The 21319-nt window shown below is 42.1% G+C and overlaps 2 protein-coding genes and 1 long non-coding RNA gene across 12 annotated transcripts; 1 reads left to right on the forward strand and 2 right to left on the reverse strand.

Annotated features, from left to right (window-relative positions):
* Window positions 1-13: 13 nt before the first annotated feature.
* Window positions 14-16033, reverse strand: tyf (twenty-four). Of its 9 annotated transcripts, none has more exons than XM_089474247.1 (8): window positions 15926-16033; window positions 14425-15015; window positions 13336-14188; window positions 11354-11482; window positions 10475-11290; window positions 9170-9691; window positions 3155-7025; window positions 14-2617 (listed from the first exon to the last, which is right to left on the reverse strand). In XM_089474247.1, the coding sequence occupies exons 3-8, from the start codon at window positions 14113-14115 to the stop codon at window positions 2547-2549; spliced, it is 6189 nt and encodes a 2062-aa protein (XP_089330373.1). In that variant the 5' UTR covers window positions 14116-14188; window positions 14425-15015; window positions 15926-16033; the 3' UTR covers window positions 14-2546. The 9 variants fall into 9 exon arrangements, with proteins under 9 accessions (XP_089330373.1, XP_089330372.1, XP_089330371.1 ...); XM_089474246.1 differs by having other exon boundaries at window positions 15893-16014; XM_089474245.1 differs by having other exon boundaries at window positions 15802-15956.
* On the forward strand, window positions 15975-19955 carry Tip60 (Histone acetyltransferase Tip60). 2 transcript variants are annotated; one of them, XR_016271056.1, is made up of 7 exons: window positions 15975-16110; window positions 16176-16405; window positions 16575-16701; window positions 16763-17957; window positions 18028-18240; window positions 18313-18865; window positions 19485-19955. XR_016271056.1 is itself a non-coding variant. In XM_018014656.2 (6 exons), coding segments are annotated over exons 2-6 (1590 nt in total). In that variant the 5' UTR covers window positions 15975-16110; window positions 16176-16351; the 3' UTR covers window positions 18314-19955. The 2 variants fall into 2 exon arrangements, 1 of the variants encoding a protein (XP_017870145.1); XM_018014656.2 differs by having other exon boundaries at window positions 18313-19955.
* On the reverse strand, window positions 19359-20093 carry LOC149267789 (uncharacterized). The gene is made up of 2 exons (XR_016271059.1): window positions 19952-20093; window positions 19359-19441 (listed from the first exon to the last, which is right to left on the reverse strand). It is a non-coding gene; the product is annotated as an uncharacterized LOC149267789 (long non-coding RNA).
* Window positions 20094-21319: the final 1226 nt, after the last annotated feature.

Raw genomic sequence — 21319 nt, forward strand, 5'->3', positions numbered from 1 at the left:
AAGTAGTAGTTGGTTTTCTTTTCCTTTTGTTTTTTTTATTTCTTTTCATCGTTTAAAGTATTCTTTAATTATAATTGTAGTTGGTAATTGTTATTTATTGAATATATATGTATACATATATATTTATATATATTTTTTTATTTATTTTTTATTTATATATATATAGTAGTTGTAGTAGTATATATAGCAATTTAATAGTAAATAGTAGTAGAGTTATATATAGAAGTATACATTTATATAAATTTAGTGTTCACACACACACACACAGATTCACACACGCTCTTATATAATTATAAAACATTAGCACTCACTCGTTAATTGGGTTTTCTTTAAGGATTTTAGAATTTGGCATAAACTTAGTTTTTAAGCTCATATAACAAACTAAAATTTATATAGTTAACTCTACTTTGGTAAAAAAAAAAAAGGAAAAACAAAATCTCGAGCCACATTGCATAGAAAACAATTTAAAAATGCAAGCTAAAATCGGCTCTGCTAAGTGTCGCAGCGCTCAGCTTTTGTGCGCCTGCACAATGTTAGTTTTTAAAGGGAAATTTACACACGCACACCCACACATACACACCAAAGTACATTTTTCTCTTTTGTATATATGTATATACACACAAAACACATCTAGATTTGCTGATACACATATGTGTATATATATATTATATATATTTTTGTTTATATTATATATTACATAAATACACGTACATAAGAAACATTTAGTCATATATAGCCTAGCACATAACTGCTCCCTCTCGCTCTCTCTTGCTCTCTCCTTGTCTTTCATATAGTTTAGCTGGCATGCATGTGACAGAGACAGCGCTATGTATGCTACATTTTTGCTCATTAAATTTTGTTTTCTTTTTGCAATTTTTCCAGATTTTTATAATGATTTGAAATATATTGAAACATAATTATTAATTTTATTTTTCTGTTTCTTACATATGAAATATTTTTCTTTTTATATTTAAGAATTGTTTTGAAATATAATTTCTAGTTTTCTTGCATGTTTTTAATTTCATCTTCAATTTTTGTGGTTTTGCTTACATTTTACATTAACTTTTAAAACGATTTACGTTTTGTTTTTCATATTTTATTTAGGCATATCGTAAATGTATTTAGTAATAGGTTTTTATATATGTATTCAAACTTTATTAAAAAAAAATCTTTTCTTTATATTTTATATACTCAAATATATATGTATGTATATGGGGCCAATGCTTTGATTTATGTTTATGTGAACTATATATATAGATACATATATATATGTATATATATATATAATTCCTTTATCGTTATCTTTCTTTTTTTTGTTTTAACTATTTCGAATAGATTTTGTTAAGCATAGTCGAGCATTATCATACTCTATATATAGGCTTATGGCTGTTGTCTAGTGTAGTGTTGGCCTGCTTACGATCTATATAAATTTATATATATATATTTATAGATATATATATATATATATAAACAGCTATATAGATATATATCTTCATAGATTACATATATCATATATTTTTGTTTTGTTATTAAATACACAAATAAACGCAGAAATTGTTTACCTCATTGTATTTACATACATTTTTCGAATCTTATGTTTTCTCATTTCTCGTGACTTTAAGCTAAACAAACTAAAGTTCTAGAGCTATATATGTATATATACATATATTTATATAGTTCTAACAAATTCTTTTTTCAGTTTTTTTGTTTTTCATATTCATATTTTATAGTTTTAAAAAAATATATGAAAAAAAAAATGTTCGCCAAAAATATATATATGTATATATAGAAACTAGAGATCTATATTAATAAATAGATTTCCATAAACTAAAATTATAACAAAAACAAGTTGTTTATGTTGTTTGTCGACTTGAATGAAGTCAATCATGAATGAAAAAAAAAAAGAACTAATCTATGCGCAATTTTTGCTGACTTGACTTGGTGTCGGTTGTTTGTTGTTAAACATTTGTTGTTGTTTATTTCTTGTTGTTTATTGTTTATTCTGTTAGGCTTCCAATGGTGATTTGAATATATACATACACATATATATATATATATAAAGATATATATATATATGCATATGGTACAATAGTTGGGCTTTTACAATTTTACAATTATAATTAGCTTAAGAAGCGTATTTTTTATAGCAAATATATAAAGTTATATAGATATATAGATATGCATATATATATACATATATATATAGCTACATATACATATATACATATGTGTGTGTGTGTATAGTTGATGTGTTTGTAGCTGGTTTGTTTGTGTGTCAGTGTGTGTGTGTGTTTGTGTTTGTGTTTGTGGCAACAATATCCAGCAGCACAGCAGCACTTCTGACTATGGTTTCTCTCAACAATTATACATGCAACATAATATATATAAAATGATTTTTTCTTTGTGTTTTTTGCTTTAGTTTTCCATTTTTGCTTTGCTTTGCTTTCCTTTCATTTGCTTTGCTTTGCTTTTCATTTGATTTGTTTTCTTTTGCTTTCGTTTCTTTTGTTTAATTTGATTTGTTCTTTGTTGTCTCCTCCTCAAGCTCAGATCGGCTGCGAATCCTCTTGATCGGTGTAGAACACTACGTATTTGCTATTGACGATGGCATTCCAGGCTGAAGGGCAGAAAATAGAGACGTTAGTTACTGCATTGTATCTGTATCTATATCTATATCTATATCTATATCTATATCTATATCTATATCTATATCTATATCTATATCTATCTATATCTATATCTATATCTATATCTATATCTATATCTATATCTATATCTATATCTATATCTATATCTATATCTATAACTATGAATATCAGAAGAATACTTCTATGAACTACTATATCTTCCTTGCCAATGCTCACCTAGACAATCTATAACTGAACTGATCCAAAGAGGAACTCATTCCTAAGCAAAACTAATATCGTATATAATGTATCCTAACACTATATATCATCATAAATATAACTAATCTCTTCTAATAAATTCTTCTACATATTTACAATGTGTCTTAATCACATCTATACAAACATGTCTATAATCTCTATAAAGTAGATTGACACCAACTCTATTAAGGAACGACTTTGTTCTATGGGGTTTCATGAACTGATTAATCGTGCACCTATATAAATATTGATCTTTTCGCTCGACTTACAGCTGCTGATGTAGTCCACAATGAGCTCCGTGTTGGACATTTGACATTGACGTGACGGTGGTGCGGACATATTTGTTGTTGATGATGATGTTGTTGTGGTTGCTGATGATGATGGGAGCGGTGTGGGCGTCGCCCCAAATTCCGTTTTGAGATCAGACATAAAGCTGAGCTCGTGCAGCTGCTGCTCCTCGTCCTCGCCATCGAGATGATCAGCAGCAACAGCATTGTCAGCAGCAGCAGCAGCTGCTGGATGCACTCCACTGCCCAGGCCGTAGGTGCCATAGAGAGCTGGTCGTGGCTTGGCGTTAGCAACTGTCGCCGGCTGCTCGCGTGAATTGCTGCGACTGCAGCTGCCGCTGCGCGACGAGGCCGCTGCAGCAGCGGCGCGGGCAGCTGCAATAATTGCTGCCTCGATATCGTTGCATGTCTCCAGCTGTTGCATGGGCAGCGGCTCATCCTGGCAGCTGCTGCAACTGCTGCTGTTGCTATGGCTATGACTGTGGCTGCCGCTGGCATTGGCATTGGCGTTGCCGGCGCTGGCCTTGCTTAGGAAACTATTCACCTGATCCTTGATGGTGGCCGCAGCTGAATTCGATATGTTGGCAGTGCCATAGATGCCGCTGTCGCTCGACTGATTGGCCAAGTGCAAGGCGGCGCTGCCGCCATTGCCACTTCCATTGCCATTGCCGTTGCCGTTGCTGGTGCTGCTCAGCGTGGACGAGGAGGCGGAGGTGGAGCAAGAGGCCGACGAGGATGGCGTCGACGAAGTCGATGGGCTGTTATTGGCGGCTGCGGCATTGGGCGACGACTGTGCCGCCTGCCCTGAGATCAGCAGCATATCCATGCAGGCCGAACTGTTAACCAAATCGGAGGCGGCGCCCGAATCGTTAAGCAGCTGCAGCTGCAACTGTTGTTGCTCTTGCTGCTGCTGCTGCTGCTGCTGCTGCTGTTGCTGTTGGTCACAGCTGGAATCTGTTGCAGTTGCTGCTGTTGCTGTTGTCGGCGTCGTCTGCTGCTGCTTGTCCACCTGATGGGGCTTCTCGTCCGACTCCTCCTTGTCGCTGGCGTCGTCGAACAGCTTCAGCTCGTCCTCATTGAAGTCGCCAAAGATGAACTCGTTGTTGAGCCTGCCCAGCGCCGAGTCGCGATCATCGTTGAGTATAATCACAGCGGGTCTATTGCCCGCCGGCAATGCTGTCTGCACGCCAGCGGCCACAGTGTTGCAGCTGCTGTGCTTCTTGGCCACCTCCGTCTGCGTGGCTGCAGTTGCCTTGTTGTTGTGGCAGCATGTGTTAAAGCTAATGGGCGGCGACGTCGTCATCGTCGACGTTGATTGCTCCTCCTGACTAGGCTTCTTCTCCTTCTTGCTGCTGCTGCTGCTGTTGCTGCTGCTGCTGCTGCTGCTGTTGCAGCTGCTGCTGCTGCCAGGTGATAGTTCCTTTGGCTTGCTCTTAGCCTTGGCTGAGGTAGTTGCTGTAGCAGCAGCAACTGTTGCTACTGCTGTTGCTGCTGTCGTCACATCTTGGCTGAGCTTCTCCTTTTCCTTTTCCTTCTCCTGCTGTTGCTTGGCAGCTGCAGCAAAATTAATGTTGCTGCTGATGGCCGAAGGCAGCGACACATAGTTGACGCTGTGCCGCTTCACAGTCTTCTCCAGCGCCGGATACTGCAAGTCCAGATTGCTGCTGTTGAAGCTGTAGCTGCTGCTGCTGCTGTTGCCGCGGGCATCGTGCTCGACACTCTTGGACTTTTGCAGCGCTGGCGGCGCTGACTGCTGTTGATTCGAGGTGGCATTTGTTGTGTTTGATGATGTTGCTGCTGCTGCTGTTCCTGCTGCTGCTCCTGCTGCTGCTGCTGCTGCTGTGGGCGCAACAGCTGCTGAGCTCTGCAATTGTTGCTGCTCCTCGGCCTCGCTGCTGTTGCTGTGCGCTAGCAATTTGCTCAGGCTCTGCGAGTAGCTGATGAGCACAGCGGCTGTTGCGGCTGCTGTTGCTGTTGCAGCGCCCGCTGCTGTTGCTGTTGTTATATTGGCGGCCATGGCGCTTGGCAGCTCTGGAAAGTCGGGACGCGCCTTTGACTTGGCGGCGCGCTGTTTGCTGCTGCTGTTGCTGTTGTTCGTGCTGCTGCTGCTGTTGTTGTTGTCCAGCAGCAACAGGGATGAGCCTGAGGTTGCGCCCTGGCCATCGTGTCCGGCATCATTGTCCTCGCTGGCGGCCAGCTGCTCGCGCTTGTTGCGGGCGATGTCCGCATACGAGATGGGCGCATTATTATGATTTTTATTGGTATTGTTATTGTTGTTGTTATTGTTATTCTGTTTGGCCTGTGCGGCGGCTGCTGAACGCTTATTGTTGCTGCTCTTCTTCTTGCCAGTTTGTATGGGCAGCGAGTGCACCGAGTCGAGATCACTTGAATCAGATTTCTCCGATGGCGGCATGGACGAGGTGGACTTGCGACGTGAATTATCCTGTGTGCCAGCAACAACTGTTGCAGCTGCAGCTGCAGCTGCAGTTGCTGATGTTGCTGTTGTGGCGTGTTGTTGTTGTTGTTGCTGCTGCTGCTGCTGCACCTGTTGCTGCTGCTGCTTGTTGCTGTTGTTGCTGCTGTTGTAGCCGGTGTGTGCAGCATAATAATTGTTGTTGTTGCTGTTGTTGTTATAATAGTCCATGTTGCTGCCGCGCAAGCGTTGCGACATCATATTGGACGATGCCGACTTTGTGATCTGTTGCATGCGCTGTAAGTTGCCGCCGGTTGTGGCAGCTGCCGCGACGGCCGCATCGTCCATAGTAACGGCGCGCTGCTTCTTTGGTTTCTTCTTTTTGGTGACCACGTGGAACTCGGCCGTCTCAGTCAGCACCGTATTGAGAGCCTCAATCTCCGACATGCGCGCCAATGAGGGCAGCTCGAGCGATGGCATTGTGCCGCTCGTCATCGATATCTGTGATGATGATGCTGCTGCTGCTGCTGCTGGCTCACTGCAGTTGCTGTTGTTGCCGCTGGTGTTGTTGCTGTCGTTCAACGCGGGCTCGCCCAAATACTGCAGCTCCTCGGTACCCCAGGAGCGACGTTCGCCCTTGCGTGGCACCGATGGCTGCTGCTGCTGCTGTGACTGTTGCTGCTGGGATGATTGCTGCTGCTGCTGCTGCTGTGATTGTTGCTGTTCCTTGTTGCAGTTCTTATTGATGTCCGCCACGGAGGCGGAATTGTGCTTGCCACCCTTCTTGTTGCGCATCATCTCAGTGGTTGCCGACTGGCGCTTCAGCTCGTCGACCTCCATCTTCGCACAGCTGCGCAGCTCTTCGAGCGAATTACATTTCTTGAGCTTGTTTTGCTTCTTGCGCTCCTTTTTCTTCTGCTGCTGCTGCTGGGCGCCGTCGTTCTCAATGTACTTGACCAGCTGCTCGACCGGATCCTTGCCGCGATACCCAGCCACGGACTCCACGTCCACCGTGGTGGTGTTCCGCTCCTGCTGCGACTTCTTCTTCGCCTTGAGCTTGGTGGGTGGCTGCGGCGGGCCGCCAATCATGGGCGTCTGCTGCAACTGGTTGTAGGTGGCACAAACAGCTGCAAATGCCATGGCCGGTGTCGTCATGTTTCCGCCAACGCTGTTCGAGCGCTGCTGATGATGCTGCAGCTGTTGCTGTTGCTGGTGCTGGTGCTGCTGAGCGCCGCTGTTGCCTGTAATCATGGTCGTGAACTGATTGGCGGCGGAGCTGCTGCTGCTGCTGCTGCTATTGCTGTTGCTGCTGCTGTTGCCGTTGCCGTTGCCATTGCCGCTGCTGCTGCCGGTGCCACCTGCAGCAGCGATTGCCGCCGCTGCTGCGGCGACGGCTGCGTAGCCATCGTTCAGGGCGTTGCCGTTCTCATCAAACTGGCGCTGCAATGGCAATAGGCGAATATTATCATTAATATCGTAATCAACTCACAATTTAATCTATGAAATAAGAGTTTAACGCGCCGTTAAACCAGACAACTTAACTAACCATCAGCCTTAATTTTGCATAATGTACCGTTCGCTTGTTTTTGCAACGCTTCAAGAATTTCACATTCATTTCTATAAGCTTTTCTTCTCTTCCTACTTCGCGATTCACAAAATTTTTATTCTAAATATGGAAAACAAAACAAAATTAAAAACAATTTCAACTTTGTTGTGCGATCTTCAGGTGTGCGTTGTGTGTGTTCTGTGTGTTCTGCGTGTTCTCACTGTGTTGCGTTGTGGGCTCTATGCTTTGTGCTCTCTGCTCTGTTCCTATCGAATCATTCAGCCAACTCCACATGTTATACGATCCTCATATTACTATTATTAATTACGGACGTCGTTCGTTTGTTTGTTTGTTTGTTGTTCGCTTGATCGTTCTTTCGTACGTCTTGTTTGTGATTTGTCAAATGGATGTCCAATAACGATAATTGTTTCCACTAATATTACGACTATTTACATTTGTTTATTTTTAGCTGCATAGAAACCTAATTATGACATAGGAGATATGAACATATATAATATACGGTTTCTGTGCTAAGAATATGGGAAATACTAGATTTATATGTAGGAGCTCTGGGTATAGGTCGACTTTATCAAACCAGAGATCAAATCACATTACCATAAATAAACATGTATTAGGATCTAGGAAGATAGACGAACTAAACTCAGAAATGATGTTCCCGATCTGATTCAACTTGTCCAATCATTCGACATCCGAAATATCCATCTAAGCCATTTTAATCGGTATTAAATTACGATTAATATCTACCGATTATGACGGATTAGCAATACATATACATTATTCGAAATAACAGACATGACTAGATCAAGAATATTTATGCATAAATGCATTTTGGGGTCTGCCATTGCCATTTACAATAGATTCAGGATACAAAAACATATTGATAGATATTCCTATAGACAGATTTCAATATTTTTAATTTTTCAAATGATCTTGCCTAGTATCAAATCAATTCAAACTGACTCTGTTGGGTTGATGTCTTTATAAATACTACACATAAGCCTTATCAAACGGATATCCATAGAACGTATTTCGCCGTTAGTGAGTTCATGAGGCTGAAGAACTATTCCATAGGTCAATATCGTTCTGTCAGATATTATTAAGTAATATAATATATACTGACGTTCTGAGGCCGAGCCATTGACTTATCAATTCGAATGAGAAGAGCCTTGGTCAACAGCTGTCCGCCAGATCTGGAGTCTCGGTTCTTTTCCTAGGCAGTGCTTCTGCAGAAAATGTGCAGCAGTTCCCGTTGAGTGTGGAGCTTATATAGTATATATATATATAGCTAAACAAAGTTTCTTTGTATATCATGAGCGACATATTGTTTAGTTATGCCACTAATTACATATATCACATGTCAATTAATTAGTCTCAAATTATTGCATTACATTACAGCTAATTTCGAATATAAAATGCAGAGTGTTTCGCAAAACGGAGAAACTCTTGGAATACGGCAAGCAGCAATCGGTGTATGCTATTCAAATGCATTTTGCTGCTCTTGCCCACTCCTATATAGGGTATATTTACAATGGCCTTAGCTTAACTGCAGTTCCTATAGCAACTGTCTCGACACAGTACGAAACACTCGAAGCCATTTACAGATATCTTAACGCACACTAAGCAACGATGCTAATACATACACCAAGGCGGACACAACAGACACAACTAACAAATATGCCTCATAGACAACATATACAGGGAATTCGCCAAGTCTCTGGGCACTGGAGTGCAGCTCTACAGCCAGCGAGACAGAGTCAAGCCTCTGTCAATAGCTCAGCGTAGGCAGTTCCAAGAACCCATCGGCTATTGCATTGGCTGTGCATACCCCTCTCTCGTCCGTTAAGTACTGGGCATATTTACAATCTGTTGACACACTCTCGATCACGCACACAGAGACATACAGACATACAAACGACAACTATGTATTAATGGTTTAGCTGAATGCTTCTATTCAGTCCTCCCAGCTTATTCCAATAAGTACAGGGCAGATCTACAATATGATAGGCCCGCTTCTTACCGTTGTGGACTTGGCGCTGTGCGAGGCAGCGACAGCTGCCGTGGCCGCCGCGGTCATCATGTGTCCAATTTTGGCCGTACGCAGATCGGAGCCAGCGAATAGATCAGCCGAATTGCCGGAATCGTGGCCGGCGGCGCCCGAGGATGTGGAGCTGCCGACGCCGTAGACCGAAGAGCACGCCGTGTAGCTGTCATTGAGCGAAACGTAGCCGGCCTCCACTTTGCGCTTGTGCTCGTCCAGAGTGAGCGTGAATGGGCCACCAGCACCACTGGCACCTGGAGCATTGGACGGCGCAGCGGCGTATTGTGGCTGCTGCTGTTGCCGCAGTTGCTGCTGCTTGGCAGACTGCTCCAGCATGAAAAAGTGCAGCGGATCATCGATTAGGAACTCTTTAACAGCGCCCGAGTCTATGGCATCGGACAGCTGCTTCTGTTGCTGCTGTTGTTGCTTCTGCACCTGCTGAGTGAGAGTGTCCAGCGGCTGTTCAGGCTTATCCTTGTGCTGCGCATCCAAATGTAGCTCCTTTTTATCAATATTATGTGGTTTATATTTTTGTTTCGATTTTGGTTATACAAGAAATAAAGAATTGCACAAAGTTTAATATATATATTGTTGTTGTTGTTGTAACGCTTGTTTCTTGATTGAATTGTAAATATTGCCCAGTTCTTAAAACGCGCTTAATCTTTGTTTTGTTTTTCTTCTTTTTTTTTTACATTCACCTCAACTTCACACACATACACACACACACACAAACCGATTTTACCGACAACCTTCAATCATGATTGATGTGAATTGTTAATTGTTAATTGTTAATGATAGTGTTAGAGCAAGAGCAGAACAACGCATAGAATAAACAACATTTAGGTTAAAATTTTGTGTCTTTTGGGAAATATTTTGGATATTTTGGTTAGGCAAGTGAGATATGTGATGATGAGAACAAAGGGTGAACTTGAATTGATTTGATTAATACTCTAATGGAAATCTCTCTGTAGGCAGCCCTTAGACAAATGAATGAGTGACTCCCAGCTCCTGCAACAAACTACAACTATGAGAGATAGAGAGAGAGAGAGGGAGAGAGAGAGAGAGAGAAAGAGAGACAGGTGATGGTGATGATTATGTCTTTGGCAGTCAGTTCAGGCCCTCAACCAATATTGACAAATGGATTGATACGGTCTTATATGGATAGTTAAGCAAATGTTTGTGTTTGTGTTTGCTGTTGTTGTTGTTGGTGTTGTTGTTGTTGAATAAGCTTATATAAGAATTTGTTGCATTCATATTGAACTCCCACATACACCTATTCCTTACCTCCTGCTCATATATTTGGCCGCCAGCGACATCGATGGCCACGCCATCCTGATCGAACTGCACGACCATGTTGCCAGTCTCATTCAGCTGACTGGGCAGGCTGTTGCTGTTGTTGTTGCTGCTGCTGTTACTGTTGCTGTTGCTGTTGCGATTGTTTTTGTTGTGATTGTTGCCACTGGCATTGACACTGCTGAGCACCATCTGCTCGCCAACGGTCAGCTTCTGCTTAATATCCATGTTGGCCTCAAAGTTGACGCTGCTGGGCAAACTGCCACCTTCGCGCTGTCGCGACGACACAGACGAGTTTGAGTTGATCTTGAACTTCTTCAGGACCAGAGTGGCGTTTTGGTTGTTGCTATTGTTGTTGCTGTTGCTATTGTTATTGTTGTTGTTGTGCTGTTGGCGTCGATTGGCTCGAGCGTTGCTGCTGCTGCCGCTGGCGCCACTCAGCTGATAATCACAGTTGAAACGTTGGGTTGCTGCCGCTGCCGCCGCCGCCGCCGCTGACGTCGTTGCCAGCTCGCTGCGATGCGTCGCCTCGACTAAATCCTGCAAAGAGCCGAACTGCCTATGACGCTGTGATGCCGTCCGATGGTTGCTGCTATGATAGCCGCTGCTGCTGCTATAGGTATTGTTGTTGCTGTTGCTGCTATTGTGCGCACCGAAGTTGCTGCCGCCGCTGCCTACACTACTGCTGTGGCCATAATAGCCGCTGGACGTTGATGATGATGATGCGGACGTGTTGCGAGTTAAGCAGTTTTTAATGACACGACGATAAGAGTTCTCCTCGTCGTACTCAGCCTTCTTAAGCATTTGCTATAAACAATATGCAGAAATGCATTAACATTGTGATCTACTTGGAGCTAATCAACTGCTTACCAGAAACCGCTCGCTTTTGTTTTTCCTGTCGCCAGGGCTGCGATACCAATAGGCCTCCTCGAGCAATTTCTTCAACGATGCGTCGTCGAGATCATTTATTTCGCTATCCTCCCAAGGATCGTACTTTGTCTGCAAATTAGTTGAAACAATTATTAAATCGTGCTTCGTTATTCGTCCATAACCTCAACAGCACTGAGCTAGTGCCAAAGCAACGGTATTTACTGGAAGTATGTTGGTGATCAGGGGTGTAGTACCTGGAAATGTAGCGCGCGGCCGGGCTTGCAGCTTTGACTACAATTTCAGGTTGAGCCCGCGTCTTGACGCTGCAACACTTTGCTTTGGTTAATAATTCTAACACACAACGCACTTGGGCTACAGTTTTTATAGTTGTGCGTGAACACATACACGAACAGCTACCTATGTACGTATGTACATATATTAGTACATATATGTACGTTTTATGTAGATATGTCAGGCTCAAGTCACAGAAGGCGCACACACACAACACACACGAGTGCAATAAATAAAATAAATTAAACACAACAAATTTAAATGCGTGTGGTTAGCTCTAATGCGGCGGCTGCGGCGGCGCCACAGAACAAAACGTTTGACGATAGGTTCATACAATTGTGGTTTGGTTTTCTCAACAAACTCGAAAAAAACAACACAAAAACAAAAACTATTAAAATAAAAGCGAGAGAGATACAAGAAATTGAATTTATCAAATAAAATAAACCAAAAATTGATCAATGCGATATGAAACGCGTTCGGCCTGCCGATCTGCAAAATTGCATTACACTAAGGCACGCCACAGTCACAAAACAAAATTGCGTGAATGTGTGCGAGTGTATGGAATGGAAGGAGCTGATAGATAACGGCATTTCTCCAAAACCATTCCAGGCGAACAGCGTACGCAAATGAAATGAAAAATGCCCCTTCTGCTAATTGCGATCTTTTTCTTGTGGTCATTGCTGCCGCTGTTATTGTCGTTGTTGCCTGCTCCCAGACAACAGAATGTCCCAACTAAAGTAACGGTTTCTTTTTCTATTACGCTGTAATGCGCAGCATTTGCGCGAAGCACGTTACTGAGCGCCAGAACAGAGACGTTCAATAAGAGACAATACGAGATAAATATCGAAACGAACTAACGAAATGAATGATTGTGTTGCTATTAATTAAGTTTATAGTTCTCTCTCTCCATCAATTTGTGTATGTTGACTAAATAACTTTTTTTTTTTTTTTTTTTTTTTTTTAGCAATATACAATATTTTATATGTACACAAATATGATCTATGTACGTGTGTAGGCATATACATACATACATATTTCCATATACACAGTATGTATGTACATGTATGAGTCTCTGCACATGTTGTTAGTTTTGATGTCGATATTTATAGAATGTTTGTGCGATTTTTATTGGATATGTAATTTAAAAATCTTTCAAACAGAAATATCTGTATACATACATATACATATATTCATATGTACGACAGTCGAGCAATATACATACATACATACATATGTACATCACTATGGACATACATACAGGCATATGTATGCATGTGTGTACGTATTTTGTGCGTGTACAAAATAATTGCAAATGTCCGCTGGAAACGATCGAGCCATAACACACATACACACACACAGAGACAGAGTCGCAAATTCTTGTGGAAATCAACAGTGAACGAAATTAATCTAATAAACAAAAACAAATAGAGGGAAGAAAATGAAGTTAAGTTCAGAAAATAGGGCAACAAAACGGAAAAGGAAATTTACAGTAGGTAGAAAAAGTAAAAGAGAACAACAAAATTGATTTACGTGAATTTCAATGTCATTATGAAATTAGCCGTTGCCCGCTATAATTTGACTCCAATTATTTGAATCTCTACCAGGATTTTCGATACATTTATGTATGTACATGCTTATTTGTTTGTTTGTATACATACATACATTTATTGCTTATATAGAGCATAGCTTACCCTTTTATTCTTTTGACGCTTGCCCACATATTGGTCATCCTGGGTTTTACCTTTGGTGGTGGCGCCGCGTCGATGATGCAGCGAAGTTGCCGCGGCAATCACATCTGACGCAGGCTGCTCCGATTTACTTAGCAGCGGCGTCAATTTTAAATTATGGTGTACCGTATTTGCAGCGCTGTCCTGGCTGGCAGCGCTGCCGGCACCACCCTCGCTGCTACTGTTGCTTCTCTTATCAACAGCCGCCACATGATTCTGGCTAAGATCAACGACAGCCGCCGATGGACTACTGTTACTGTTGTTGCTGTTGCTATTGTTGCTGCTGCTGTTGGTGTTGTTGGACAGATCGTTGGCGGGTCGCTGCTCCAGCTTTACATTGTGCGACATCAAGGTGGTTAGCTGCTCCTGGAAGTAGGGCGTCGGCGTCGTCTTAGTCGATGTGGTGGTCGAGGTACTCTCACTCAACGTCCCGGCGGCAATCGAAACGATTGGCGTGTCAGGAATAATAGCCTGGATTTTCGTTACCAATGTGGCAATATTGCTATCTTTGTCCTTGGCGTTGCCGGCGACGACACTGGCGGCGCTGCCTGTTGATATGGCCTTGATGAGTTGCGCAGCTGCTGCGCTGCTATTGCTAGCAGATGCAGTTGCACTTGCTGTTGCAGTTGCTGCTGCTGTTGCTGTTGCTGTTGCAGATGTGGATATTGTGGATGATGATAAGGTTGTCGCTGATGATGATATTGATGAAACACCAATTTGTTCATTGTTCATCTTTTGTGGCATCGAACAAACAACGAAATGCCATTAAAATTACAAAAACATACACAATTGACAGTTGTCAGTTCCGAAATAAAACCTGGCAATACAAAAAAGAAAACAACAAAATAAATGACGGACATATATACACATACCTACTTATACATACATATATGTATATATTTACAAACACAAATTTATGTGTGTGCATTAAAGGAGAGTATAAACTACGATAGAGCTTATAAACACACTCTCTGCAATTGTCTCTCGCTCTCGATTGCCCACTCTTCATTCTCTTTCCCTCACACTTCTAATTACCAGTTAACGGTTACTTACCAAGTAGATTTCCAATAGGGGATGTGGGATATGCTCTGCAGATCCCAATGTCCTAGAAAAACAGCTGTCAAGGCCACCGACGCGCGTGTTAGCGCCGCAGCCAGTGGCACCCAGAAGGGCACCGTTAATGCTGTTAAGCTCGCTCTTCCGTTCACTTTCGTTGTTGTTGCTGTGGTTGTCCTGAATGAACGTTGCCCAATTGCAACTCGCGTTGTTTTATGTCTGGCGTAAGTTTTTTCTTACGTTTTCTTTCTCTCTCTCATACGCACGCAATAGTCACTATTGTTTATTTGAAAACGTAAATGAACTGTAGAACTGTTGTTTGTTTTTCTAGTAAAACTTAATGATGTACAAATGCCGCTTGCCTACGCACTGTAGTTGTTTGTGTTGATTTTGCTGATTTTACGATTTTATGCTTTTTTTCTCTGCTCGTTCTCTTATTATCTCTCCTTGTTAGTTGAATTGTTGATTTTTTCGCTTTGGTGCAGTTGTCAGTCCGTCAATCGAAGGCAACCAGTTAAATTGCTTTAAAGCGGAGCAACCTTGTCACTACCATTTGGATTGGAAAGACTCACATCGCCGACACTGCGTCTACACATCACCAAACATTAAAGCAAAATAACAGAAAAAAAATATATAGATTTAATAAAAGAAATGCGACTTGTCAAAAAAATCATTTGCTTGCAAAGCCGCGCAGTGTTGCCAAATAGAGATGTGCGATATTCACATGCCTCTCATCTCTAGATGCAAAGCGAAATTTACATACGGTCATATCTCGTTGCCGATGTTATTTTTGGCACACACACTCGCACACTTCTTACTGACTAGATATTTAAATTATCGAATATTTTGGGCGTGCGTTAACATTAAATGCTTTTATAGGCAGATCACAATGTGTTTATGAATTGCCAATTGCCGCTTGGAAGTTGGAAAGTTGCTTGCACACGCGTTGGCAGCCCTGGCATTCTGTTGTCAGTGGCAACACTAGCGCAAACACGTCATTTTGCCACACAGTTTTTGTTGTTGTAGCAATTTACAAATACGTTCTATTAGCATGAGCACCGCTACACATACGATGCGCGCTCACACACACATGCATATTACATTCTGTATATGTATCGACAAATACAGATGTACACATACACAAATGAGCTCATATATGTACAAACAGTGCTTACTTTGCACTTTTAATTTGTTGTTAAACGCTTAGCGAATTGTTTTTTCTTCTGATACATACGCAATGCACACAAACACTCGCATACACACACGCACACGCACTTGCTTATGCACCTTCCACTACACATATGTATGTGTGTACATTTTTCTGACCTTCTCTTACACATAGCGAAAAAAATACATATATTGCTGTAGACGGACCAGCGTAAGCACACACAAGCATCGATAACGTTAACAATTCATCATATGTTTATAATTTAAATGCACAACTTTGATATTTTTGTTTAATTACACATGAAACGTAAAAATTCTGAAAAGAACGAACACTTTAGAGCGCAGTTGTTTTGCTTTACAACACTTTCGCAGGTCTTTCACAGCACTATTGGCGACATATGAGGTAATCGAATACTTGCGCGATAGCGATAGCCGTAATACAACTCTAGGCATTGACGCTCCGCTCCGCAGACTCCGATATTAAGATTTTAAAAATTGTATCAACTGCTTTAACTTGTAAGACTGAAACGAAGCTCTTATAAAAAAGTCTACTTTGTTGAATTTCGTATTTATTTTTCTAGTATCGATAACGAATAGAAAATTTCACTCGAATTGCTATAAAGCGATAGATCGATAGCTTAGCCGAGTCAAAGGCACTATCGATAACCGGGCGTCACTTTGATCCTGGCTGACTTGCTGTTCGGTGTGTTTTACGAATAATTGAAATACAATTCTGAATTTCTATGAATATAACGACATGAAGACCAAATACGAATTCGACGATGATGTTTCATCAATTTGTGAATCGACGGTAATTATCAAACAACTGACCATAGTACTCAAATAGAGTGCAAATGAAACTGCCAAGTATAGCCCTCTCGCTCTAACCTGCGCACCATTTTGCATTTTGTGCGCGATATTTTTTTATATTTTCTTTTTTGTTGCATTTCAATTATAATAATTGTTGATGTTTATAACAGGCCGCCTTGACCGAGGGCTGTCGTCTGTCCGTGCGCATGCACAAGACCGATGATTGGCCCCTGGCCGAGATTGTGAGCATCAAAGAGCAGGACGGGAAGCGTCAGTTCTATGTGCACTATGTGGACTGTAAGTAAACAACAATAACAAATAGCATTAATTGTAAGTGAACATTGCGACGCCTGCACAGTTAACAAGCGTCTGGACGAGTGGGTCAACGAGGATGACTTGGACACGCGCAAGGTGCAGTTTCCACGGCGCGACGGGCCGCAAACTGGCACCAGCACGGGCGTCACCACGCCCAAGCGCCATCATTCGCTGGCTGGCAGTGTGTCGCGCCCGACATCACCGCAGCCGCAGCACGCCAGCGGCCTGGGCGGCACCATCGCTGGCTCTGGCGGCTCCATGGCCAACAATAGCGGCACTGAGCTGGTCAATGGCAACAATGTGCTAGCTGCTGCGCTGCAGAAGCGCATCAATCGTCGTCGCAAGGTGCACGGGGCACATCATTCGCAGTCGCTGCAGCAGCAGCAACAGGCGCAGTCGCAGCAGCAGCTGCCACAGACGCCTCAGACTCCACAGACGCCTGTTCACGTGACAGGCGATGGCGGATTGCTGCCCGCAACTCCTCTGGCCGGGGCTACAGCTGCTGGGAACGACGACGCCTCGCAGGACGGCAAGATGGCAACGCCCCGTCAGTCGGGCAGCATGGTCACTCACCAGGATGACGTGGTCACGCGCATGAAGAATGTAGAGATGATCGAGCTTGGGCGCCACCGCATCAAACCCTGGTACTTCTCGCCGTATCCGCAAGAGCTGTGCCAGCAGAGCTGCATTTACATCTGCGAGTTCTGCCTGAAGTACTGCAAGAGCCGCAAGTGCCTGGAGCGCCACTTGTCCAAGTGCAACCTCCGCCACCCACCGGGCAACGAGATCTATCGCAAGAACACAATCTCGTTTTTCGAGATCGACGGGCGCAAGAACAAGTTCTACGCTCAGAACCTTTGCCTGTTGGCCAAGCTATTCTTAGACCACAAGACGCTCTACTATGACACAGATCCGTTCTTGTTCTACATCATGACCGAGTTTGACTCGCGCGGCTTTCATATTGTTGGCTACTTCTCCAAGGAGAAGGAGAGCACCGAGGACTACAACGTGGCATGTATCTTGACCATGCCGCCATATCAGCGCAAGGGTTACGGCAAGCTTCTCATCGAGTTCAGCTATGAGCTGTCCAAGTTCGAGGGCAAGACCGGCTCGCCGGAGAAGCCGCTTTCCGACTTGGGCTTGCTCTCCTATCGCTCCTACTGGGCCCAGACCATACTGGAGATACTGATTAGCCAGAACTCTGGCACAGATGGCGAGAAGCCCACCATAACCATCAAGTATTTGCCATGTTATATATTTATCTATTCCGATTATTCACTTTTGTAATTTCATTTGCTGTGCTTCCAGCGACATCTGTGAGTGCACCTCTATTAAGAAGGAGGACGTGATCTCCACTTTGCAGAATCTGAATCTGATCAACTACTACAAGGGTCAGTACATTGTCTGCATTGGGCGCGAGACTATTGAACAGCATCAGCGCGCCATGCAGAAGCGCAAGATTCGTATCGACTCCAAGTGCCTGCACTGGACCCCCAAGGATTGGTCCAAGCGCTCCAAGTGGTAACTAAAGTCTCGCCGCTGCTTCGTGCTAGGCTAACACGCTAATCCCTGACAACTCTCTCTCTCTCCTAGAATACGCTCAGCCGCCTGCCTGCGCCCGCGCTTATTCGCTAAATTAATCATTTAACCCCACCGAAAGTACAATAAATGCGTTTGTGGCTTGCACATCAGCATTTATCATAGAATTAAAATATTATGTTCCTTATAGTTTTTATTTTATTTTTATTTTTTTATTATTATCATATATTACAAATATATATATCTATATAAATCTGTTATGGAAACAGTTGACACCAAATTATTAGATTTATTTATTCTCATCTTTGGCCAGGGCGGGAATCACTTCTCGATAGTTGATTGATATGTTATCGATTATTTTTAGTTTGCAGCTGCTGTCTCCTTTCTTCCACACTTTGCTCATTGGAAAGAGTAAAGGGGCCCACCCACTTGCGAACATGTTTGCCGAACACAATCATTGCAACATTGTTGGCCGAACAACATTTTATAAAATTTTTCAAAGGGAAACGTGTCTGAGGAGCGAAATAAAATCGTTGCCCTAATGGCAATAAATGTTTACTTAAAAATAAAAAAATAAAAGAAAGCATAATATGTGGATGAAAGAGTGGTACGCAAAGCGAGGAAAATTCACTCACACAAAATTGTTAAAAGAGCTGTACGAAACGTCCCACCTGGACTTGAAGAATTTTCTTCGAATGTATGGGGAAACCTTTGAGGAATGGCAAAGTTTAGTAGGACCTAAAATTAAACGACAGGACACTCCCTCGCCACATGAAAGGCTTTCAGCAACTTTGCTGACAATCATGAGGACTTGAAATTTTCAACTGGAATTTCTCCGCAAAGTGTTGGCCAAAGTGTAATTGAGACATGTAGACATATTATTAACGCTGCCCCGATGATATACAACTGAAGGGATTGGTCTAGCAGTATCTGGTGTGCTAGATTGGTATTCACGTTGAGCTACGCTTTCAAACGTCAGCATACCCAGTTGGCCTTGGAATAGCAGTTCCTCAATCCCCTTTCTGGCAAAAATTTGCTGATCCGCTGGCAACTGCCTGAATGTTGCGGCCCAGGATTCTGCATATATGTCAGCGACATCTTTTTCCTTAGCATTGTCCGAATGTTTCATCGCTTTTGCCAGGAACTCATTGCTGTCAGCACTCTTTCGCTTCTTTGGTTTGCTCTGAAAGTGTTACATACATATTAATTAATCAATCATCTTTCAGATGCCTGCTAATGAAGAGGACTAAATAGGAAGGAAATTGCAATAAGCTTTGAAAGTCAGTGGAGGGAATTTCGCCATCTGTCGAATTCGTCTATTACAACTATAAAGCTAGGTACACACGAGGCAAACCATTTGCAGCAACAGTTGGCACAAATATTGCATGCAAATTACTTGCTTCAATCAATTTTTGCTTTGCACGCAAACTTTTGCATGGCTATTTCGTGCAGTATATTGCGTCAATGTCTAAACGTGTTTTTTTTTTTTGCATTGCTTGCAAGTGACATTTAGTTGCAAGTTCTGTTGTCTGGTACCAGGTACCAGGAAACTGCATACCAATTGAAGGAAGTACGCAAAACTCTACTGAAGCAAAAGATATTCGAAGAATTTAAACATTTTTGAGTCGCCTGAGTGTCATGACAATATAAATAAGCAATTACTCGGATATTTTCAATAAATTGTATTACTTACAATATTTTGAATTTTATAATTATTTCCGTCGTCATTTTTAATGAATTTAAGCGCATCGAAAAACTCCCATTTGCTGGTATAATTCTCCGATGTAGCCTGGTCACTCTTTTTTTGCTTCACTCTGCGCACCTCTTGCAAAAATTGAGTGCGCAAATGATGAATTTTTGTTTTGATTTCATCATCACTTTTGTTTAATTTTTCAGCAATTTGGCGATAAGCATTCTGCTTTTTATACTTATTTTTATAATCAGCTGACGAAACATCCCATAAAACTGCAAAACTCTCGTACAATTCAATTAATTCAATCGTTTTCTTGCGATCCCACATTTTGCTTTGCTTGCTGCAATATTGCGACTGAAAGCAAACAGCACATGCAAACAATCAAGCAACTACTGACGCAACCAAGTTAACGGTAAAATTCTGTATTCAGACGACAAGCAAAAAAAAGTTGCCGCAAACAGTTATTGCAAATTTTTTGTTTGCAGCAAAATTTTTGCACGCGTGTTAAAACGTGCAAATTTGATTGCAGCAATCAACATGCTGCAGATTGTTTGCATCGTGTGTACCTATGTAGTTGAACGAGCTCAAGAGCTCGTCGCGTTGTTGAAAATACTTTTGGCATTTTGACCAACAGAATTCGAATTTCGATTTTTAATAATGAAGAAGCAGTGTCTTGGCAAAAGGATCGACTTTAAATTCGATATTAATCTCTAGACATTTTATAATAGATAATAATTATATTCAACATTACTTACCGTTGCTTTTGCAACTTCTACGAAGCTTGAATCTTCATCGTCAAACGTATTTATACCATCCACGAAAGATTCCTGATCTTGAAGGAACGATAGATGCTTCATCTTATTTTTTGCAGCTCACGCCGATAGGCCGCACGCAGAGAATTCACTTTTTTTTTTACTGACTGCACCGTTGCGCTTTCATCATGTTCTTTGTATTTTCGAACAAGCGTTTCCCAAGATTTGGTTCTCTTATTCTTGTCCTTGTAACTAGCGTTTTTTTTTTTTGCCACAAGCATGGTTCATTTTTAAAAGATTTAATGAATTTCTCTAGAAATGCTTTGTTCATTTGGCACGTGTTGATTTCACAAATATTTTTTCAAATGACGTTCGTGCGAGCATGCCAACCAATTTGTCGAACATGTTCGCACGAACACGCGTAAAATATAAACATTTCTATTCTTCGCGACAGTGCTGTCATAAGTGGATGGGCCCCTTAAGGGCTTCCAAATACAATGGATTATACAAATGTATGTAAATATATCTGTATATCTTTAATATCCGTGATTGGATAGTCGTCTTTTAGTATTGTAAGAATGTTTCCTATCAAACAACCTATTGCATTTTTTTTTTT

Source organism: Drosophila arizonae, chromosome X, assembly GCF_054131065.1.
Source record: "Drosophila arizonae isolate 15081-1271.41 chromosome X, UAZ_ARI_1.0, whole genome shotgun sequence".
NCBI lineage: Eukaryota > Metazoa > Arthropoda > Insecta > Diptera > Drosophilidae > Drosophila > Drosophila arizonae.